General features: G+C 43.3%; 1 protein-coding gene across 2 annotated transcripts in view; it reads right to left on the bottom strand.

The window, feature by feature from the left end:
• The window catches only part of LOC147113440 (EF-hand calcium-binding domain-containing protein 6-like), a 95,428-nt gene that overhangs the window by 24,942 nt on the left and 45,255 nt on the right, over window positions 1-25,231 (bottom strand). For both annotated transcript variants that reach the window (XM_085994516.1, XM_085994518.1), the window contains exons 6-15: window positions 24,865-24,993; window positions 23,184-23,335; window positions 21,649-21,794; window positions 17,865-18,061; window positions 17,555-17,662; window positions 16,713-16,778; window positions 11,892-12,002; window positions 5,002-5,104; window positions 2,446-2,570; window positions 2,111-2,354 (exon numbers count right to left, since the gene is read on the bottom strand). In XM_085994516.1, coding sequence (XP_085850642.1) covers window positions 2,111-2,354; window positions 2,446-2,570; window positions 5,002-5,104; window positions 11,892-12,002; window positions 16,713-16,778; window positions 17,555-17,662; window positions 17,865-18,061; window positions 21,649-21,794; window positions 23,184-23,335; window positions 24,865-24,993 — 1,381 coding nt within the window. The remainder of the gene's footprint in view (window positions 1-2,110; window positions 2,355-2,445; window positions 2,571-5,001; window positions 5,105-11,891; window positions 12,003-16,712; window positions 16,779-17,554; window positions 17,663-17,864; window positions 18,062-21,648; window positions 21,795-23,183; window positions 23,336-24,864; window positions 24,994-25,231) is intronic.

Here is a 25,231-nt window from a genome sequence, read left to right on the forward strand (position 1 = left end):
GGCGTGCGATGCATCCCCTTACGGCATAGGAGCGGTATTGTCCCATAGATTCCCTGATGGCTCGGAACGGCCGATAGCTTTTGCGTCACGCTCATTGAACTCAGCTGAGCGTAACTATTCCCAGATAGACAGGGAAGCACTCAGCCTGGTATGGGGAGTGAAGAAATTCAACCATTACCTACACGGACAAAAATTTACCTTGCTGACTGACCATCAACCCCTCATCTCCATATTCAACCCTAAGAAAGGTGTCCCCATTATGACGGCACAAAGACTACAGAGGTGGTCCCTTTTTCTAGGGGCACACCAATACAACATTGAATACAAAGGGTCAAAACAGCATGGGAATGCTGACGGTTTATCGCGCCTGCCGTTGCCAACGATAGAAGAGGCACCTACAGTAGACCCAGTAGAGATATTCCACTCTACCATAGTGGAATGTCTACCGGTGACAAATTCTGCCATTGAAAGGGAGACCAGAAATGACCCTACTCTCTCACGGGTCTACGATTTAACAATGAAGGGATGGCCAGCACATGGCGAACCACTGTTGCCAGCATTCTCGCAAAGAAGGGAACAGCTGTCAGTGTGCCGAGGAACCTTGATGTGTGGATCCAGAGTGGTGATTCCACCCAAACTCCAGGATAAAGTGCTAAAGGAGCTTCACGAGGGGCATCTGGGTGGAGTGAAAATGAAGAACCTAGCTAGGGCGTTTGTATGGTGGCCAGGTATCGATGGAGACATCGAAGACATGACCAAGAGTTGCCTAGGATGCCAGAAGGTCCAAAATGCTCCGCCACAGGCCCCTCTACATCCATGGGAGTGGCCCTCATCTCCCTGGCAAAGGGTGCACATCGACTTTGCTGGTCCATTTATGGACTCAATGTTCTTAATCGCAGTTGATGCACACTCCAAGTGGCCGGAGGTAATAAAGATGTCCTCCACCACCACGGAAAAAACCATCACAGTATTAAGGACCATATTTGCCAGGAATGGGCTGCCGGAACAGATATGTTCTGATAATGGACCGCAATTTGTGTCCGAAGAATTCAGAAAGTTCTTAAAGAACAATGGGGTAAAGCACTACACGTCCGCCCCATACCATCCCGCCACCAATGGATTGGCTGAAAGGTTTGTCCAGACCTTTAAGAAGGCCGTAAAGGCCATGGGTAATGAAGACATAAAACTTCAGCACAAGGTGGATAACTTCTTATTTGCATATAGGAATGCAACACATATGGTTACAAACCAAACTCCCGCCATGATGTTCTACAATAGAAACCTAAGATGCCGGCTGGATTTGGTCAAGCCCAACATCCGAAGGGACGTGGGGAACCGGCAGTTTCAGGGCATGAATGAAAGGCCAACTAGGGCCTTCCAGATAGGTCAACCGGTTTTGGCCCGGGACTACCGTACCGAGAAATGGCAGCCTGGAACTATCTGCACACGACTAGGACCACTGATGTATACCGTGGACATCGGAGAAAGCATAATAAGGCGCCATGCTGACCAAATCATCAAGTCATCCGAAAAGGGACAACCTACACCACCACGCTATACATCTAACGATGAAGTAGAGATACCCATATCTACCTCCGATCCGGTGATACTGGAACCCGATGAACCCGACACTGGCCTTCAAGCCGAATCAGCCTTGCCAGAAGAACCTACTACAACACCAGAAACTACTACACCCCCGAGGCGTTATCCGGACCGAGTCAGGAAGCCTCCTGAGAGACTAACTTATAATTAATTAATACAGCAATGTATATTATTTTGCATATAACATGTAATTAATAATTACTTAAAATATGATGTACTAGTTAGCTAGAAGGGGAGGAATTGTGGTGTATGTGCCTTTAAGAGCAATTATGGTGTATGTGCCTTTAAGAGCCCCAGGTGTGCGTAATGCCGGTAATTGCCACTTGGGCTATATAAGCCTGTGTATTGTATATATCCTTCAGAACCCCCCCCCAGATTTGCTTAGTAAATACCTATGAACCAACTCCTGTCTTCAGTGTCTTTATCTACACACGGACACTACATTATTGATTTATCACTGACTATGAATGCAATGTACATTAATTTATTTACTGAATTATCACTCAACCTTAGCTTGCAGATTATTCTCAATGATCTCCCTGTCATAGTTCAGCTTTCTAGATCGAATCAGAAAGTCACTGTCGCCTTTAACCGGTGGACATATTTTTGCATTTGGGAAACAAGCTGATTTAGGTGAGAATCCAAAGTGTCGAACAAATTCATAGAAATCCAAAGTATTATCCTGACTGGTAAGTAAAGTGCTCCAGAGTTTTCTGACTTCCTCTCTAGAGATTGGCGGGCGAATGTCAAACCTGTGTAAAACAAGGGGAAAAAACCTGTTGTGACTATGAAATGTGCAATTCTATTAATTCTAACAAGAAAAGCAGGAAATGTTTCCTTAACTGCTTCAGTAGCTGGTACATTGACTCAGGAGAAAATCGTTTTGTGTTCATTTTGTCGAGTTTATTAAAATCTTGTTCCACCACTCGGTATTGTTTCTTCAAGAGATCCTGTATAATTTTTGAGATCTAGAACGAAAGAAGGGATTTAGAAACATAGAAACATAGAAGATAGGAGCAGGAGTAGGCCATTCGGCCCCTCGAGCCTGTTCCCCCATTTAATGAGATCATGGCTGATCATTCAAATTCAGTACCCTGTCCCTGCTTTCTCCCCATATCCCTTGATCCCTTTAGCCTTAAGAAATATATCTAACTCCTTCTTGAATATATTTAATGAATTGGCCTCAACTGCCTTCTGTGGTAGAGAATTCCACAGGTTCACCACGTTCTGGGTGAAGAAATTCCTCCTCATCTCAGTCCTAAATGGCTTACCCCTTATCCTTAGACTGTGACCCCTGGTTCTGGACTCCCCCGCCATCGGGAACATCCTTCCTGCATCTAGTCTGTCTAGTCCTGATAGAATTTTATAAGTTTCAATGAGATCCCCTCTCATTCTTCTAAACTCTAGCGAATACAAGCCCAATAATAATAATAATAATAATAATAAATCAACTTTTATTGTCATTGTTAGTGCACAAGTGCAGTACAACAAAATGTAGGCTTGCGGTTCCTGAGAGTGTACATTTAGATTAAGACATTTAAACATTCAACATTCATTTGTCTTGTAATACATTAACATAAACATAACCATAATAAAGTGCATTGGCAGATGTGCAGGCTTTAGAGTTTATTTGTGGAGTTCAGTAGGATGACAGCCCTGGGAAAGAAGCTGTTCCTAAATCTGGTCGTTCGGGTGCGAATGCATCTGTAGCGTCTCCCAGATGGCAGGAGGGTGAACAGACTGTGGCTGGGGTGGGTAGGGTCTTTGATGGTCAGTGACCTCCGTAAACAGCGTTTCTGGTATATGTGCTCTATGGTCGGTAGCCGGGTGCCGGTAATGCGTTGGGCAGTTTTGACTACCCACTGCAGGGCTTTCCAGTCATAGTAGCTGCAGCTGCCATACCATACTGTGATACAGTTCATCAGGATGCTCTCTATTGTGCAGCAGTAAAAGTTAGAGAGGATCAGCGACCCAATCTCTCTTCATACATCATTCCTGCCATCCCAGGTATCAGTCTGGTGAATCTTCGCTGCACTCCCTCCATGGCAAGAACATCCTTCCTCAGATAAGGCGACCAAAACTGCACACAATACTCAAGATGTGGTCTCACCAAGGCCCTGTACAACTGCAGCAAGGCATCCTTGTTCCTATACTCGAACCCTCTCACTACGAAGGCCAACATACCATTTGCCTTCTTAACCGCCTGCTGCACCTGCATGCTTACCTTCAGCGACTGGTGCACAAGGACACCCAGGTCTCATTGCACTTCCCCTTTTCCCAATCTATTGCCGTTCAGATAATAATCTGCCTTCCTGTTTTTGCCACCAAAGTGGATAACCTCGCATTTATCCACATTATACTGCATCTGCCCAATCACCCAACCTGTCCAAATCATACTGGAGTTTCTCTGCATCCTCCTCACAGCACACATGCCCACCCAGCTTTGTGTCATCTGCAAACTTGGAGATATTACATCTAGTTCCCTCGTCTAGATCATTAATATATATTGTGAATAACTGGGGTCCTAGCACCGATCCCTGCGGTGCCCCACTAGTCACTGCCTGCCACTCGGAAAAAGACCCATTTATTCCAACTCTTTGCTTCCTGTCTGCCAACCAGTTCTCTATCCAAGTCAGTACCTTACCCCCAATCCCATGTGCTTTAACTTTGCACGCTAATCTCTTATTTAGAAGTGTTGGTGAAATAAAGTGGTAAAATAGTTTTACAATTTGAGTTACTTTCCAATGCTCTTTATTCATACTCTGCTGAAATCAGCTTCCACAGGCAAGTCTGCACTTCTGATAAACCAATACTTAGTCTTATGCCCTAAATATTGAGGTTGGCATCGCCACAGGAAAGGCGCCCATCTAGTGTTAAGGTGTGCTTCAGAAATAACACAGTCTATACAGTGCATGCTCAAGAGTTCTTCAAACTGGCAGGAAACATCATGCAGCCAGATTATGTTGTTTAAGGTAAAAATGAATAATTTGTGTTTATTAAGAAGTAAAACAACAGAAGCAAAAGTAGATTAGCAGATTAGATAGATATCAATACTTTGTTTAACTTTATCTTATCAGTTCTCTTCAATAGTTCTCAACCATAGAGTCAATTTTCTGAATGTGCACTCCTAACAGAGAGCCTCGTCCAACAGGAGCGCTCACTGGGAAATTCTGAGCACACTCCCCACAATTTTCCATCCATTAATAGCTTATAGATCTTACCAAACTAATAAAAAGGATTTGGATACTGGCCATACTGGATGGGTTACCAGTCATAATAAACTTGGCAAATAAGCTCTGAATCAATCCAAGTCCTTCTATCTAAAAAAGATAATATAATACTGGCACAGCACATCAAATATAATCATTTCAAGTGGAAAATAATAGCTACAAATTCTACCTGATCTGTTGTTCTTCCTAAACTATGTTCTTTGTTTGTTGGATGTTCCTTGCTGAGGTCTGTCATCATAGACTTGTCACCCAAAAGACTCTTTGCACCTTTGCTATTAAGCAATCAAGACAAATGTCACTTACTACTTGATTTGCTACTGAATTAAAAAAGTTAGTGATAATCATATATAGTTATATATTTGTTTACGAATCTCAGAATCAACATGGGAATTAATAAAATATTACCAGAAAATGCTGGAAATACTCAGCAGGTCAAGCAGCATCTGTGGAGAGAGAAACAGAGTTAACGTTTCAGGTCGATGACCCTTCGTCAGGAGTTCTGATGAAAGGTCATTGACCTGAAACGTTAACTCTGTTTCTCTCTCCACAGATGCTGCTTGACCTGCTGAGTATTTCCAGCATTTTCTGTTTTTATTTCAGATTTCCAGCATCCGCAGTATTTTGCTTTTGCATAAAATATTACTGTTTGTCTTCTTTTATTTTTTCTCCCACCAATTTTCATCCTTTCCTGAGACCAGTGGCTCCAGTGATACAGTGCCAACGGTATCAGTTGCCCTATGGAAAGGCTATGGGCTGAATTTTGCCAGTGCTCAGAGGGCTGGGTCGGAGGCAGGTCAGCTGTCAAAATAGCAAAGATTGACAGCGGGTAGGGAACCCGCTGTCAACCCGCCTCCACGCGAGTCTCCCAAGTGTCGGGTCTGTCGGTGCTGACAGACCCGACACCAAGCGGCGGTGGAGGCAAGTCACATCATTAAATGGGTTGTTAACATCCAATTAACTGTATTTTAAGCCTACATTTCAGTTTTACGTGCTCCCCCGTGGGTTACCTGCAGCTTGGGGAACACGTCAGCTCAGCATGTCGTGAGTGGATTCAGCATTGAATTATCTGATGACCTAACAGCTGCCAAAGTTGTATAAAAGATCCCATGTTACAGCTATTCACTTTCAAAGCTCAGAAACCGTTGGTTACTGCATTCGGAAGACATCGTTTTCTGCAGCTTGCAAGTGTTTGGAGCCAACTCTCTATCCAGTGTCACCTCATTGGAACAACCTCTCTCATCACTGACACTTGCAGTCATCTCAACCTCACCTGCCATCTATTCCATCAGTATCGTTGTCCTTGAAAATATCTCACCTTGGTCTTCAGAATCCCACCAAGATCAGCCCCAACACCAGCATCACCGAGCATACCAGCAACAACACCAACCTTCTCTGCAATCAGCTGATGCTGGACAGGACACAGGGCATCAGCATCCGACCACATTGCTGCCCGGGACGCCAGGGATGGCCTCACCATGGCAAGATTTACTTCAGTTGACGTACACCCTAGATGCCAGATGATGCACCAGGTTGGCACCACCCCACACTAACACCATAAAGCATCCCTACAATGCCCAAGCCATTCCTTTCACACTCATCACCATTGCGGGGAAGGAGGGGGGGGTACCCTTATGTCTCACCATTCACTACAACTCACTAAGCCACTTCCAAAGGTGCACACAAACCTGTCCAAGAATGCAAAGTGCTGAAAATAAATGTTTCAATGTTTGACAGCACATTACCAAAAACTTCACAGGAACATTGGCTAAACCACCCAAGTGCCTACCCTTGTGTGTTGTTAGTTGGTATGCTTGCAGTAGGATGAGGGTGAGTGTGAGAGGTGGCTAGTGAGATGGGGAAGTAATAATGTAGATAGAAAGGGATGGGTGGAGGTGCAAGGTAAGTTGGTGTGAGTAAAGATGTGCAGGAGTAGGTTAGGGAAGGCAGAGTGATGTGGATGTGATGAGTGGCACAGCAGGATGAGGTTGAGTGTGGCTTGGCAGTAACATTTCGTGATCTACTGAGATCATTGAAAGGCTTGCGCCACTGCAACCTGGTCCTTCTGATGCCATATGGAGGGAGTCATGGGAGAGCCTGGGTGCAGCCGTGTACCTTTGTGCAGTGCTTGTCAGTGTTTGCAGCACCTCAATGTTGTAGAACACTGACAGCAGAACTGTCAAAATCAATTTGGACATGGTCCCTTTAAGGAAACCGCCTGATGATGCGTCATCAAATGACACCATCAGGCCCGCTTCCTTTTAATTGGCCAGTAACCTTGCAGGGCGGGCTTAACAAGCCCTATTAATGTAAAATCACTTGGAGAGTGCAGGCTGCGGTAGACAGCCTCATTCGGTGAAATTGTTGTCTATACTTCAAGCCTGAACCCAACGTTAATGTTAGCAGACAGTAGGGAGCATCCGTGCCCAATATTTACACTCACGCACTTGCATCAAAGGTTGCTGGATAGCAGCCAGGAGTGGGAAACCTTACTAATGTTCCACTCCTAACCCAGGGTTGCTAAGGCTAATTGTAACGGACCTACCACACTCAGGATGATATTAGATAACTCAGTACAGGCCAGGTGGTTGAACCTGGGATTTCCTGGTCTTGCGGCTACCCAGTGCCTTAACCAGCTGAGCTACCAGTGAAGTTTGCATTGTTTCTTTAACATGAGCTAATCAAGAAAGAATACATACACTGGAAACAGTAATAACCCAGGGGAAAGACCTAATTACTCATGAGTGGTGAAGTCATCAGTGAGTTAAATAAATGATATTATAAGAGCAGTCACACTCACATCACCCTACATGATTGATCACCATCTTCTCCCCGGAAATATCGAGCCGTCGTATCCCGTGCCGTAACTTGAAGCACGTTAGCCGTCCCTCGGAGAAAGCACACTTGTCAGTGGGCTCCATCTTTGCGTAGAAATCCTTTGCTTTCTCAATTAGCATGGGTCCGGAGTGTGGAACACCCTCTGAACGCTTAAGAGAAAACCACTCATAAAGCACGGTATCCAACTCTTCAAGCTTAGGCTTACGAAGCGTACGCCGTTTCTCTACGCTCTTAGATGTCTCCAAGCTTGAATAAAACTTGAGCCGCTTATCCTTCTGTGATTTGATGTCGTAGATTGTTGACGAACCGATTTTGAATTCATTCATAATGTTGATACGCTTCTCTCCCCTTTCTAGTCTTTGGCATATCTCAATTTTCTGTTTTAAAGTTAATACCACGCTCTTCCTTTTGCTTTGACCAACTTCTGGGAATTCCATAATGCAAGATGGGGGAGATAATCCACGATAAAGATGGAGAGACACACAGAAAAATGGCGGATCGGAAGAGACCACCGGCAGCGCGGGAGAGTCAGACTCCTGTTATTGAGGTGTTCAGATCGGAAGAGACTTCCGACAGCGCGGGAGAGTCATACTCCTGTTATTGAGGTGTTCGGATCGGAAGAGACTTCCAACAGCGCCAAGATGCCGAGTAGTGGTGGTTTGGAGAACTACCCCCACTGACTAACTCGGCCACCGCGGGAGACTCAGACTCGGACTTGGCAACATTTTCGGTTATTGAGGTGTTGTTTTCTGAGTATCAATTTTGCCGGTTATTAGAGAATTCCGGATAATTAGGTGCCGTTTAAACGAGAGTTTACTGTAGTGAAGATTGCATGGAATAAAATTCCACTCTTACTTCTTCAGCTTAGTATAAAAAACTGCAAGTGTGACTACATAATGTGGCTCAATAATAAGCAACTCCTCTGCAGTCTTGTGTGGAGTATTTATATAAATATACTCAACTGTGATTCCATGAGCTCATCACATCTAAAGTATGTTGTGTAACCTACCGCATCTAGTTTTAATAATGAGAACTCGCCTTTTAGATCTTTAGTGTGTGAGAGGGGTAACAATTAAAATGCACATCTAGACTGATTTCTGTACCTACCTACCTCGCTACAGTATGGCAAGTCAGTACTGCAGTGTCGTCATCCTATTGTAGGAGGTAGGTTTAATGCACAGGGATTTGGTGACTCTTACATTTTAAAGAAAAATCTGGTGACATTTAGTGAAATTTGTGGAACAATTTTTCCTGAGCCACATATATAGATAATCCATATGTTAACAATTATAACAAGCACATGCAGCATTTGAACAATGACTACATTCATTCAGTTAACCAGCAGTGCAAAAATTGAGATATTATTCAAAACAATCTAATTCTGATTTTGTATTGTATTTCTTTTTAATTTAGACCCTGTTGACTACAATGGGTTTTATGGAATGCTGAAATCCAGTCAATTTTACAGATCTGGTACCTTGTGGACATCCACCAGTCTGTGCAATATACACATACACATATATACATTTATAAACTTAATTATCATAGGGCTGTCTTGTTACCAGTGGTATACTATTCATGGTTTAGAATTTGAAATGGGCCAGGACTCAACATTCCATGCACACTTATATTCTCTACTATTTCAATAAGGCATTTTGTAAAATTGATTTTTTTTCACCAATTCTGAGAGGTTGTTTCCCCTGGCTAGAGTGCCTAGAACTAGGGGGCATAGTCTCAGGATAAGGGATCGGCCATTTAAGACTGAGATGAGGAGGAATTTCTTCACTCAGAGGGTTGTGAATCTTTAGAATTCTCTGCCCCAGAGGGCTGTGGATGCTGAGTCTTTGAGTATATTCAAGGCTGAGATAGATAGATTTTTGGACTCTAGGGGAATCAAGGGATATGGAGGTCGGACGGGAAAGTGGAGTTGAGGTCAACGATCAAGTTGAGGTCAACGATCAGCCATGATCTTATTGAATGGTGGAGCAGGCTCGAGGGGCCGTATGGCCTACTCCTGCTCTTACTTCTTATGTTCTTATGTTCTTAAAACAAAATGTCAATCATACTTAAGTATCCCACATTACAACAGTAACTACACTCCAAAAGTACTTTGTTGGCTATAAAGCGCTTTGAGGCGTCCGGTGGTCGTGAAAGGCGCTATATAAATGCAAGTCTTTCTTTCTTTAAGTACTTCTTAAAGTATTACAAAATAGAAGTTGTTAGTAATTTTATTGATTTGGACTTTCACCAAACTATGCTGGAATAGCCTTCTTTATAATACTGCTCCTTGATTCTCAATGTGTTCCATTATCATCTAAGGTAAAAAGTAAAACTTCAAATCACAACTAGCAGTAGTATTAATATTGAGGAATTTCTACTTCCTGGTTAGACAACACGACTATCAACTTCACAAATGTGATTCTTTTCAGCTAAAATGGTGACAGGGCTCCTCATCTGCACAGCTTGTAGAATAAAATGTTCTGCACTTGGCGGGGGGACGGGGTGAGGCGGGGTGGGGGGACTTGAAACCAGCTAATAGACATTCTACCATGATGAGTTTGACAACACAACATAAAAAGAATGAGTAGGTCAGACTCCTTCCAAGGAAGGTCACCAGCACTTATCAAGCTAAATGCCACACCAATGTCCTTCAGGCATTTACCACTGTGTGTCATATTTTAAGACATTTTGTGTGACATTTGGCTATTAGACATGTCATATTCTAGCTTTAATGGTCTACTAATGTATTTTGTGACTAGATCAATTTTATAAAATATGTGCTTTAAAGCCTTGGCTTTCTGTATTAGAATGCAGTTCATCTGTAGTAAGATAAATAATGAGGCATTGTACAAAATGACTGCTAATTTAAATTTTTTTGCCAAGTACAGAATGCATGACTGCTACTAATGCTGGTGTTCAAGAAACAGAAAAACCCTTAGAATTTCCATTTATCACATTACACAGTTATTACCCTGAGATCCAATGTCTACAAAGATTATATTTAATATAAAATTTTTCAAGTTTTTGTTCATTTTCTTAGGAGGAAATACTTTATTGCCTGGATTTTGCGGCAAAAATAATGGCGATGCTAACAGCATTCACTGTTATTAATGAGTAAATCGGACTGCAACTTCCAATGACCACACATGCGCAGTTATATTCTGAAATCCGGAGGTTGCTGTCAGAGATACCCCACTGCTCCACAAGCTACACTACACCAGTACCTCGGTGATAGACTCTGCATTGAAATCCATGTAAGGGCATGAAGTTGCTGCACTTACCTACTAAACACACCAGAAAAAGTTAGGGTTGGTGCATTCAGGTGTAAGTGAATTTTTAACGGTGTGATAAGTCTTAATTATTGCCAAACATCCTCTCTGGCACTGAAGGTTTAATTTTATAAGCATGGAGTCTCATTCCTTCAGAATTTGATTATTGTTGGAGATCTTAAAATAAATTTTTAAAAATTTTAAATTTTACTTTTTCTTTCTGTCTCTTTTATCTCTCTCTCTTATTCCCAGCTTTCTCTCCCTCTCTTTATTTCGCTTTTGGACATGGTTTTACAAATGAATTAAATATTCTAATTTATACTTCTGGTTTAGACTCTGCTCAATGAGGATTCTTCAATCTGATTGGTTGAAGAGTTACGCTGTTGCTTCACCTGCTCACACAGGTCCCAGATCCCCTGTAGAGGGCGCCATGCTGGATCAGAGGCCTGATGACAGCAAGTTGCCACTCAAAAGCCCACAAAAAGTCTGTGAGCAGCTGTAAGCGTAGTGAACAGCGAGCGCCGTTCGTTCGCCATGGGCTGCAAAATCTGGGCCATCATATCACTTCTTCATATCCCCAAAGCAGCTGTGGTGAACCAAAAGTCAATTCTATAGCATTACTGAGTTCTCCAATCTCTTGGGGTGCACACCTACATACCTATCCACCTACAGAGAAGGTGAACATCTACATTAACAATGAAAGCCTCTATTTTATGAATATTCATAAATGTAATGCAAAAAATGAATTATGAATGCCAATTAACCTGACCGCCCCCATGACTTATTTATCCTTGCCAACTCAGAGCTCGGCAGGTCGTTATGGGAGAATTGACTGGTGGCTGTTAGGAACCACATTATCCGAGGGTGTTTGTTCTTTTCAGCTAAGGACTGTCTCATCAGTCTCAAAGTGGCTCCATCTGGCCAACTCCCCAATTGCACCCTACACACTACTTACCAGCTGTCAAACATGGACATGAATTCAAGGTATTTTACATTGCCTTGGGCATCAAGTGGTATCCTCTCCTTCAGATAGCTCACTTCTTCATCAGACATGTTAATGCCAAACCTTGCGGGAAAGACAAAAATCAGATAATATCCATGTCCTGCATTACTGGTATTAGGTGCAGTTTTACCCTCTTTAGAAAAAGTTAATTTCAGTAGAATATTGCAAACAATGCTAAGGGGAAAAATTCGGTATCACCCATTTTGGGGAGCTAATATCGGCCGGGTGCAAAGTTTAGCACCCAATGCTAATTATCGCCTCCGAATGCAAAATTTGCCTCTATCGCCCCTGGAGGTGATTTGAGCACTAAATCAGGCGCTACACACCTCTCAAGGCACTAACATCAGGGAACGAGGCGCTACCTCAGAACGCTACCGAAGCTCAGGCGATGTCAGTTACCATGAAAGCCAGACAGACTGGCGCCGTCCAGTTCTTAAAGGGGAGGGGCCATCTTGCTGACCAGCCACTCCCTGCTCATTGCAGCCTTGAATCTTGGCCTGGAGAGACCTCCAAAGCAATTGTGTCGGAAGCACTAATGGATAGGCCCAGGGAAAGAGCTCGGTGCTTAGGAACCTCAAAAGTGGTGCTGAGGGCCAAAACTCCTTAGGACAGCGTTAAAACCAAAACTTTTGCTGACAAGGAAAGGCAGGAAGCTTACGCCTTTAAATAGCACTCCCCAGCCCCTTCCCGACTTGAAAACGTTCCCCTCTACCTGTCGTTCCTGGCGGCAGGCGCTAAGGCAGGGGGCACGACTCAATATCCGGTCTGGGGCGCTACCGGGGCGTTGCACGCTTGACTGACGTCATGATCTGCGGGCGCAGGAGATCGTAGCGGTAGTGTTTAGCGCCGCCGCAAACCGACTGGTCAATTTTGCGAGTGGCGCTAACATCGCTGTGCCTGCGCAGGCGCTAGCTGCTTTGCGCCCCATTATGGGAGGCGCAAAGCAATCGAATTTTCCCCCTTTAAGTGTTTAAAAGGACAGTGTGCTACTCTCTAGCGCAGAAATTCAGCTACATTGGATTATTTTCCCTACCGTTCACTAAGAGGAAATATCAAAATAATTAGTTCATTCTCGACAATATTTCAGAACAGTTTGGCTTACACATAAAATTATTTTTTTGTTTCAACATAATGTGAAAAATTAAAGAATGTTTCCATCTCTAGTATGGGAAGCTCATTATATACCAGCCCAGAATTTGAAAAATATCTGTATTTTTGAGGGCTAATTTTTCTGTGGGAGATATCCCTAACCTTCTCAGGAATTTCCCCTTTTTGCTAAGATCCTGCGCATATCACTGAGCCAAACCATACTACCCCACAGCCACCTGGTACAGTGAATCGATCAAAGGAGAAGTGGAGGAGTCCTCCTGATGATAAATAAAAATTATCAACTGGATTTCTCCACAACACAGAGGGATAGAATTGAAAAGTCGTGAAGTTATGCTAAACTTGTATCGAACCTTGGTTAGACCACACTTGGAGTACTGTGTACAATTCTGGTCGCCATATTATAAAAAGGGTATAGAAGAGGGTGCAGAGATTATTTACAAGGATGATACCAGAAATGCAAGGGTATGCCTATCAGGAAAGGATGAACAGGCTGGGTCTCTTTTCTCTGGCTGAGGGGGTGATCTAATAGAAGTATTTAAAATTATGAAAGGTGTTGATAGAGTAGATACAGAGAGAGCGTTTCCACTTGTGGGGAAGAGCAAAACTAGAGGCCTTCAATATAAGATAGTCACCAAGAAATCAAATAGGGAATTCAGAAGAAACTTCTTTACCCAGAGGGTGGTGAGAATGTGTAACTCGCTACCACAGGGAGTGGTTGAAGCGAATAGTACAGATGCATTTAAGGGGCGGTTAGAAAAGCATATGAGGGAGAAGGGAATGCTGATAAAGTTAGATGAGGAGGCTCATAGAAACATAGAAGATAGGAGCAGGCCATTCGGCCCTTCGAGCCTGCTCCGCCATTCAACGAGATCATGGCTGATCATCCAAACCCTAGCACCCGGTCCCTACACCGACAGCCATCCCACACAAGCCCTATCCCCGTAACCCCGCGTATTTAAGCCCCCCCTAACACTAAGGGCCAATTTTTGTCATGGCCAATCAACCTAACCCGCACATCTTTGGACTGTGGGAGGAAACCGGAGCATCCGGAGAAACCCACGCAAACACGGGGAGAATGTGCAAACTCCACACAGACAGTCACCCGAGGCCGGATTTAAACCCGGGTCCCTGGCACTGTGAGGCAACAGTGCTAACCACTATGCCACCGTGCTGCTCGAGTGGAGCATAAATGCCGGCATGAACTGGTTGGGCCGAATGGCCTGTTTCTGTGCCGTATATTCTATGTAATCCTATGTGGTTTCAAAATGACAGATAATTTTGTTTAAAATCAAACTATCAAAACATATCAGTTTCAAACAAGGTTAAGTGCTCTTAAAACACTTACACAATAGATGGCTTTTTTTGTTAAACCTTCAAAATCATTGTGAATGCAATTTCTATCAGCAAAATGGCACTAGTGATTATAATGAGAGCTTATGTCTAACTGAAGCAGATTGCTGGTATCAGAATTGTATGCACAATATTAGAGTTTTTAATCCAGGAATTTCCTTGGAATCAATTTGTGTTTTAGGAAAAAAACAACAAAATATTATTTTATTTTTAACTGTTTTGCTATATTGTTATTACAATGATGTCTATTATTCACATACTCAGTGGCTTCTTTACTGCTTTTAGCACATATCCATGGCATAACTAAGACCGCCTATTTCCACCTCCATAACATCGCCCATCTCCGCCCTTGCCTCAGCTCATCTGCTGCTGAAACCTTCATCCATGCCTTTGTTACCCATAGACTTGACTATTCCAACGCACTCCTGGCTGGCCTCCCATATTCTACCCGATGTAAACTTGAGGTCATCCAAAACTCGGCTGCCCATGTCCTAACTCGCACCAAGTCCTGTTCACCCATCACCCCTGTACTCGTTGGACTAACATTGGCTCCCGGTTAAGCAACGCCTTGATTACAAACTTCTCATCCTTGTTTTCAAATCCCTCCATGGCCTCGCCCTTTCCTATCTCTGTAACTTCCACCAGCCCCACAACTCCCCGAGATATCTGCGCTCCTCAAATTCTGCCCTTGTGGCTCGTGTCAATTTTTTTGTCTTATAACACTCCTGTGAAGCGCCTTGGGACGTTTTACTACATTAAAGGCGCTATATAAATACAAGTTGTTGTTGTTTATGTCTTCTTACAAATCAGCTCAGCACAGTGTATCTCACTGATGGTTTGTAATGTTGTTTAATTAACAAAGGATGTGGCACGCCTTACATTTCACTTATTTAACAGTACATTCTTAGATATCTATAGATCTGCTAATTATACCAATATTGTTACATCTGCCTCCCTTTTAAAAAAAAGTACTAGCCCCTACATACTTGCGTGACCTTTATGTTTTCCAAATTATCTGTCCTATGGACTCTCTGAATGAGACTGCATTAAATGGGTTCATGGGTATTATTTTATACTGTAGGATAGGGTGCATTATAAATGGTTTGAGACAATCCAGACTCATTGGCCCTGATATAGGGAGGGAGTGCAGATTTGCAGTCGGGAAACCCGGAAGAACGGGTTTTCCCAAGGACCTGCCAAATTTAACGGCAGGACCTGATTACCATTTTTGAAATCTGTTTCCCGGCCATAGCCAGCCAGCTCGAGAGGCTGGCTGACTGTGGGGCGCGTAGGCCTGCAGCACAAGACTGCAGCCGGGGAATGTAGAGGAGGGAGGAAGAAATCATGAGTCGGGGGGGGGGGGGGAATCGATGGGAGGGCCCAGTGAGATCAGGGGAGGAGGGGAGAAGATTACGTATGGACCAGGGGAGGAGGGGAAAAGGTCACGGAAGGGGCCCAGTGAGATCGAGAAGATCAAGAAGATTGCAGAGGGCCTGTGGAGGACATGGGGCGGGGGTGGGGGGGGCAGATCGTAGGCCGTGGAGGACATCAGGAGGGCATCGGATCGTGGGGATGGGGGAGGGGGGGGTATTGTCTGATCACTGGGGAGATTGACAGGTAAGCTTGGTGGGCTAGGCGAACCACTTCCACACCTCCTGGCCCTCAAGCAGTGCTGGAAAGGCACATCTGTTCCATGCAGCTGTCCTCGCCTCCCTTTGGCTGCCATGTTTCCCGAGGCCCAGGAACCCGGCCGGCCAGCGTTAAAGCTGGAACAGAGAAAAAATCTGAGGCACGCAGCATCATTAAAATATTTAAATGAGCGACCGGCCTTCTGGGAATGGGTTGGTTGCCCGCACCTCCCATCCCGCCTCCATTAAAACCAGACGTGGGCAGGTTCAAGGTGGGTTCAAAATGTTTTTACATTTTTACTTCGCACAAAACCCAAACCCATCCATTTTTGGGGGTTATAATTCCCCCCCCGCCATTGTACCCAAGACTGTTACGCTGTCTCTCTGTCTTGTGCAGGGGTTTTGGATTATTATCAGGTGTAAATCTGTAGCACGTAGTTTGCCTGTCAATAACTGTGCATGAATTGGAACTATTAATTTGCTTTAAGTTGCCTTGCTCAACGGGATGCAAAATAGAGTTTGCAAGAGTGTGATAACCAATGGATTTCACCACTGCATGTATAGACCCCTTTCCACAAACCTTGTCACACTACCATTAATTCAAAAAGAAATTCTGCATTATTAGATATGTTATTGGCAGATGGTTGACTTTATTGATTATCCATGAGAGAATTTTAAAATTTACCTGCTCTTTAGGATTGCCCAGAAAGCTTCTTGGCTGATCACATCGAGTTTCTGGCTGTCAATTTTACTGCAATGCAAGATAATACCAAAATGTTATCGGTTTATAATGGTACATGTTGTATATATTTCTAATGGTACGTGTAATGTATGTGAAATTGTGCAGATTTATGATGTCACATTACTCAGCTGGTAGTGCTCTCGCCTAAGTCAGAAGGTTGTCATCTAGACTGACACTTCAGTGCAGTACTGAGGGAGTGCTGCATTGCCAGGGGTTCCATCTGTTGGACGAAATGTTAAACTAACCTCTGTCCGCCTGTTCAAGTGGATGTAAAAGATCCCATGGCACTATTCAAACAAGTCCAGGCCAACATTCATTCCTCAACCAACACCATTGACGTAAGAAAACTACTAGGCACTTGGTCTAAGCGTTAAACAAAGCTTTAATCAACTGTTTTTCAACATGGAGATCCAGTTGTGTCCTTCACTAGTTCCTGTTAAAGAATGTCCTGAGCAAGCTGGGCCCATGCCCGAGTATTTATACTCTCCCTGGACAGCGCCACCAGCAGGCTGCCCAGTATTACTTCATAAGCTATTTCCACATGAATGACAAGATTCATGTCAACCATCAAAACAAATTAGCTGGCCATTTAACTCATTGCTGGTTTGGGGATCTTGATGAGTGCAATATTTGCCCATAACAACAGCGATTTTACTTCCAAAGTTAATAATTGGCTGGGAAGCACTTTGGGACACCCTGAAGATGTTATCGGTGCGACATAAATTCTCTCTCTCTTATCAGTTAGTGATAATTATCAGGGGCATAAAGTCAAATACACCACTTACTGAAAAATCCCCAAAAGGGAAAGGAAATCATAATGCAAGAGATTCATTAGCTTTGCCTCCAAAGCAGTTACTGAGGATCGAGAACCAAAGCTTCTGAGTTTGTTAAATCTGTGTAGGACAAATATTAAATTAAAGACAGAATTCATCTTGAAATCATTTTAACAGGAATTATAGCATAATTGTACCGCATTATTTCTATATAGTCAAAACAATCACTGTAGCATCAGTTCTCTACCACAGCTAATAAATGAAAAAACAATTTAAAAGCAAAGCGCATGTTTCTGTTTGCCTGAGTTGTCAGCTACCTCACCTGTGATTTTTATCGGTTATAATCCTGTGAGGCACTCCGTTTCCACTTCTATCTTGAAAATTGTGAAGAAATTCCACATAGCTTACATTTGGTGCATCTTCTTGAAGACCACATCGCACAAGGAGAATATTTAGCTGGTCTTCTTTAAGTCGAAGGTTGAATTTTTTCAGGACACGTAGAAAGTTTTCTCTGGTTACCTTGATGTAAAATAAAATCCTAGCAGTGGTTTAACTGGGTTTTAGGTGCTGACACTCTTTTAGCATGACGCCAATTCTTGCTTTTATTATTTGGGGTGTGTGCTTACCAAGGTGACTGTCAACATGTTAGTGAATACACTTCAAACCAGTTAGCATCTCCAATTATCCTATAATATACGGTTTATCATTGAATGAATATTTCCTCCCCACACAATTCCTCACTTTTATGTTATTGTATAAATGTTTATGTATTTTAAAATGTTACCGGCTGACTTCAATGGAAACTAAAATCAAACGGAGTGTTAAACGGGCACCCAATCCAATCCTATTGATTTTCCGCTGAGTGAGTTAGGTTAAAATTATCCCCATAGAGATTTCTTTAGCTTGTAAGTGTTTAGAGCCAATTGTATGTCCAGTGCCACCTCATTGGAACAACCTCTCTCACCATTGGTAGATTGAGTCTGTCATCTCACCTGCAGCTGCCATATATTGCAGCAACATCAGTGCCCTAGAAACTATCTCACCTTGCTCCTCTAATTCCTTCCACGCTCAGCCCCATCACCAACAACATCACCAACCTTCTCCGCCATCACCTGATGCTGCACAGGACACAGGGCATCAGCCCCTGATGACATTGTTGCCTGGGAGGCCAGCGATGGCATCACCCTGGCCAGATTTACTTCAGTTGACGCTGTACACCCTGGCTGCCACATGATGCGCCAGATTGACACCATCCCACACCAACACCATGAAGCATCCCTTTAATGGCCAAGCCATTCCATGCACACTCATCACTATAGCGGGGGTGGGGGAGTTATGTCTCAACATTCACTGGAACTCAGTAAGACACTTCTCAAGGTGTGCACAGATCTGTCCAATAAGGTGAAGTGTTGAAAATATAGATTTCACTGTATAACAACACATTACCAGAAACTTCACATGAACATTGGCTAAACCTCTCAAGTGCCTACCCTTGTGTGTTGTTAGTTGGTATGCTTGCAGTAGGATGAGGGTGAGTGTGAGGGGTGGTCAGTGAGATGGGGAAGTGATAATGTAGATAGAGAAAGATGGGTGGAGGTGCAAGGTAAGTTGGTGTGAGTAAGGATGTGCAGGAGTAAGGTATGGAAGGCAGAGTGATGGGGATGCGATGAGTGGCTTTGCAGTAACATTTCGTGATGTAATGAGATCATTGAAAGGTTGGCGCCACTGCAGCCAGGCACTCCCGACGGCATGGGTACGATAGCAAAATACTGCAGATGCTGGAAATCCGAAATAACAACAGAAAAAGCTGGAAAAACTCAGCAGGCCAGGCAACATCCGTGGAGAGAAATTAGACTCAACGTTTCGGGTCAAAACCCTTTATCAAGACTAAAGAGGCACAGGGAATGAAATAGATTAAGAGGCCGGGCTGGGAGAGAACAAAAGAGAAGAAGAGACATTAAGAGGTATTCAAAACGAGACGAGATGGTGATAGGACTAGTGGAGACAAAAGACGGCTCAGATTAGGTGTGAAATGTGCTGGCAGAATGGGAGACAGCTGCCACGTGGGAGAGAGAAAAAAAAGGAAAGGGGGGGGAACCAAAACAAAGGTGTGGATAAAAAAATAAGTGAAAATGTAATAGGGGCCGAGGTTATGATCTGAAATTGTTGAACTCGATATTGAGTCCGGAAGGCTGTAAAGTGCCTAATCGGAAGATGAGGTGCTGTTACTTGAGTTTACGTTGAGCTTCCGTGGAACAATGCAAGAGGCCGAGGACGGTGAGGTCCGAGTGGGAATGGGGCGGTGAATTAAAATGACAGGCGACCGGAAGCTCGGGGTCACCCTTACGGACTGAACAGAGGTGTTCCGCAAAGCGGTCACCCAATCTGCGTTGGGGAGACCAATCTATGGAAAATCTTTTTGAGAGAGCGGCTTCAGACAGGAGCAGGACCGGAAACCGCCAACCAGATCTCCCGCCGCCATCCCGACTCTGCAGGGAAAATCCAGCCCAATGTTTCCCTCCAGTGCGCTGACGTGCACCCTCACCCTAAGCTTTTGCAAAATACACCAACAGTACCATTAGACCATTACCATTAACCCACTCACCAGACTTTTGACTTTGTGGCCTTTCAAAGCTGAATCAGTAAATTAGTGTTTTAATTTTTGGGAGTGTATTTACATTGTGGATGAATTACACTGCAAACTGAATCAAGGCTCCACAGAATTATTTTCTTCTGTCCTATATTTACTGTTAGAACCGTATCCCTTCAGTCTAGGCTGGATTTCCAGCCCGGTTTCCATTGTGCCGCTCAATCCCTTAATTTGGTAATATAAATATTTTATTTTCAAAACTGGACTTTATTTAAATAGTATCCCTCTCCCTAACATCTGTCTCAGGCGGAACCACACTGTTCGCAACCTTGGAGTCATATTTGACCCTGAAATGAGCTTCCGACCGCATATCTGCAGCATAACTAAGACCGCCTATTTCCACCTCCGTAATATCGCTCGTCTCTGCCTTGCCTCAGCTCATCCGCTGCTGAAACCCTCATCCATATCTTTGTTACCTCTAGACTTGACTATTCCAATGCACTCCTTCTTGGCCTCCCAAATTCTACCCTACGTAAACTTGAGGTCATCCAAAATTCGGCTGCCCATGTCCTAACTTGCACCAAGTCCCGTTCGCCCATCACCCCCGTGCTCACTGACCTACATTAGCTCCTGGTTAAGCAACGCCTCGTTTTCAAAATTCTCATCCTTGTTTTCAAATCCCTCCATGGCCTCGCCCTTTCCTATCTCTGTAATCTCCTTCAGCCCCCCCCCCCCGCTCCCCCCCCCCCCCGAGATATCTGCACTCCTCTAATTCTGCCCTCTTGAGCATCCCTGATTATAATCGCTCAATCATTGGTGGCCATGCCTTCTGTTGCCTAGGCCCTAAGCTCTGGAATTCCCTGCCTAAACCTCTCCTCCTCGCTACCCCTCTTTCCTCCTTTAAGACGCTCCTTAAAACCTACCTCTTCGACCTTTTGATCACCTGCCCTAATTTATCCGATGTGGCTCGGTGTCAAATTTTTTGTCTTAAAACACTCCTGTAAAGCTCCTTGGGACATTTTACTACTTTAAAGGCGCTATATAAATACAAGTTGTTGTTGTATCAAAAGTGTACTGTCTTCATGAAAAATCATAAGAATATCACACGTAAATTATATGACAATGAGTTTCAACACATGCTAAAAGCTCTTAATCAAATGGAAAAATGGTTACCAAACACTTTCTTATGAAGATAGTGCCCGTTAATTGTCTCCACTATATAACTCTATGAAGTTACTCTATTATGTCTACAGTCTGTTCCAATGTTACTTGAAAATTGGCCGTCTGACCTATTGTCACATTCCCCAAAGAACTGAAAAGTAGCCTGGACTTGTTTCGTACATTGGAGCATTGAGATTTTTGAGCAACTCCTCCCCAATACTGACTTACATAATTAGAACACAAACACAAACACAAACAGAAGTAGAAAATCGGCTGAGAATAGAATGTAACTTTGAGCAATCAGAGTAGTTTTACCAACATTTAATGTCAATCGGTCCTAAGAACACAAAGTTACCTTTCCAGAATTGTCTTGGTCATAGTAGTAGAAATCAGTCAGCATGCTCTTGAAACCCTCTCGAAATTTTTCCTTTAACCAGTTCTCTATGTCCAATGTCAGTTTTCTCTCCTTTCCTGCTTTTGTTTGGTTTCTTCCTGAGGATCCTGCATTTGAATGTGGAAAGTTATCCACTACTGTAAAAGAAAACAAAAGCCAGCTTGGGAAAGAAGCTGAATCCCTTAAATATGGTGCATACATCAGTGCAAATTGAAATCCATGCAAAACATGTTTACCTATAATTATGCCACAATTTTTAAACGGGCAAAAACGTATGGAGGGTTATTAATTTATCATGTAATTTTATTTAGTCGTGTATGGGCTGGATGGAAAATGAAAGGATGCTCATTTCATTTATTTTTGGATTTCACGTCAACCAAGCAAAGCTCCCAGCCTCCAAGTGCGTGTGTGCGTTCTTACGCATACACACAAACAAAAATGGGACAAAGTCAGTTGCAATTTTGAGGTACTTGAGTATGATTCTATAACATGTTTTTTCTTTTTACTTCTAATTCTCATTTGGAGATATAAGGGGAGATTTTAGTTTCCCTCCGCCTGGCAGTGATGGGGCGGCAGCTGAATTAAAATGGAGGTGCTGGCCATATTTCCCGGGGCTTTCCGCTGGGCAGGTGAGGCACCCACATGTTTCAGGCAGGAGCCTCAGTTAGCTGTGTAAATCAGGGTCCTATGTCAAAATGCCATTTTAACTGCCTACTGAGCTGTGGACCCTCCGCTCGGTAAAACCTGACAGGACAGCAAATGAAATAAAAATGGAAAATTGCTGGAAATACTCAGCAGGTCAGGCAGCATCTGTGGAGCGAGAAACAGAGTTAATGTTTCAGGTCGATGGTCCTTTCGTCAGAACTCGAAAACGTTAGAGATGTAACAGGTTTTTAAGCAACTGCAGGGGCAGGGAAAGGGGGGAAGGGAGGAAAGAACAAAAGGGAAGATCTGTGATAGGGTGGAAGGCAGGAGTGCCCCTGCACTTGCTTCAAATCTGTTGCATCTCTAACTTTTTCCAGTTCTGACGAAAGGTCATCAATCTGAAACGTTAACTCTGTTTCTCTCGCCACAGGCGTTGCCTGACCTGCTGAGTATTTCCAGCATTTTCTGTTTATATTTCAAATTTCCAGCATCCGCAGTATTTTCCTTTTGTAGTAGAACAGTAGAATTGAGTTGAAATTATTTTTGTGTGTCCAGGAAGAGTAGGAGTGCTTCTCCAGGCTCTACAAGAATAATGCGGGCCTCCCCCACTTCCGACTGCAAAACCCCCCTCCCCACAAACCTTCCTATTTCCCACCCTGGAGCCGGAAAACTGCTTTGTGACAGCCGTCCGCTGCCCGCAGCCCACCACATATACGTTGATGAGGCCTGGCCTTCAAAATGTACTGGGCCTTTGAGGGCGCTGTCAGGCACCACACGCGACCAGTCACCTGCCCAATAGCTAAATTCTACTCCGTGGTCCCATGAAGGATAGAGAAAGCATCTATACGTACTTGGCTGATCTTCTGATGACCTGAATCTGGTTATCTTGCCAAGTGCTGACGGGTCTGATTTCCATCCTTCCCCATGATCACTTTTAGGTTGGAAACCCAATGCTCTCATTAAGCTGTCAGCTTTAACAATTCCAAGGTCATCTGGGTCATACCTGGAGGTGGGATGGGTAAAGGATAAAAGAACTCGGCAGAGGCTTTACATGGAAAGGAGATACGCATCAGTTGCATACAGAATCAAATATCAGAGTTAGAGCCCTATGTATCTGCTGTGGGGAGGAGCTGCTTTCGTTTTGAACAATAGTGGCCTAAAACAGTTTTAACTGCTAATGCAATGTTATGTAAAATCATATTTATCATGGAAGAATAACACCTTATGGTGGCAAGACCTCTCCCACGTACTGTTTTTTGCGTAGATAGGCCACTGTATAACTACAAACCGCACAAGCCCAACTGGGGCTGCTCCTGGACAAAGAAGCTATGATCAAGAATTAACTATGAAATTAATGATGTGCTGAATCTTACATCCTATCACCAATGTGCTGCGCAATTACAACATTTTATGAATATTAATATTAAGATTTTTACTTTTAAAACTTTTCAAATATATAGTGGACAACTATTGTCTGTACAGGTATTTTCATTATCAATTGACCAATTAACTACACAACCGTACTGAGGTATCTAAGGGTACATTTATACTGGAGCTACTGCTCCGAGACTGTTGCTGGAGTATTGGCTCCAGCCAAGCACTACCTTGTTTATACAGCCTGCTCGTGGAATCCTTCTGCCCGGGAACCAGCTTCGTTTATGCTTGCTCACACACTGGGCAGAGCTCCCCACCCAGTGGCTCACAGTTAACTGTTCAGAGAGTGCAGGCGCAAGCATCCGCATTCTCTGAGCATTTAAACCAACTCAGGATAATGTTAAAAGTAAGAACAAGGTCCAACAGACCGCCCAAGCACTTGCTAAACTAGGATTGGCACTGCACCGGAATTATATGGACTTATACCACTTCTCTCCAAGGGTCAGCTTGGGATCTCACTGCAATTTTTGCATTGCTACAAAGCAGTTCCCAATAAAACTCCTTTGCAGTGAAGTCAATATTCGGTTAAATGTAATGTTATGCTGCTTTCTTACCCAGTAGTTTCATGTAGTATGATTAGTTAATTTGACTTGTGATTGTTTCCCAGTTGTAAGTACCAACCTGAAGTAAACTGAGTTAAACATATTGGATTCAGTTTTCTTCTCAATGAAAAGGTACCAACTCTATTTGCATGAGCCAATGTAGTGTTCAGATCCAAGGATGCACACATCAGATCAATGTGTTCACATGATTGTTTGCCCCACCCCCTTTAATACAAGGAGCTAAAACCTTTAATAAGCAGAAACGAACATTTGGTTTGCAATCTCTAAAAAAAAAATGTTAATGGAAAAAGTATTCAAACATATTGATATGACAATTCTCTGTCTACCTGTTTATTTTAACTGAGTTAACACCTCCGTGAAAATACCAGACAAAGGAACATCATAACCTGCTAATATTGCCAACAATAATTTCTGGACTTTAATCACATTGGAGGGAAGAATTAGCCAAGTCCTGTGGAATCACAATCATGCCATCAAACCATTTGCTACAAAGCATTTGAATATTAATATTACAGTCATTAATAATATTCTGTACCTTTTCAACAGTTTTCTGAATTCTTTTTGTTCCATTTCTATTCCTAGTTGATGCAAAACATTTTGAAACATGATTGGAAGCATTCTGCCATTATCCACCTTTGTAAAAAGATCTTTCAGTTCCAGTGGCCTGGAATTAAAACAAAATGGGCGCATTATGCAAATTTACACATTTGTACATTAAAATAAACATTTATTTAAAATGCTGAAACACACAGCAAACTGAGATGGTGGGATGCAGGTTTGACCTTGCATTACTGCTCAATTTCCATTCTGAGCTGCACTGTGGTCCAGAGACCTGGTGCATCAGAATGAGAATCATTGCACGGCCCATTACACACATCCTAACAATCAGCTAAACCCTGGCA

The sequence above is a fragment of the Somniosus microcephalus genome, chromosome 8, assembly GCF_052327205.1.
Source record: "Somniosus microcephalus isolate GS21.2 chromosome 8, FLI_Smic_1.0, whole genome shotgun sequence".
NCBI classification, from domain to species: Eukaryota; Metazoa; Chordata; class Chondrichthyes; order Squaliformes; family Somniosidae; genus Somniosus; species Somniosus microcephalus.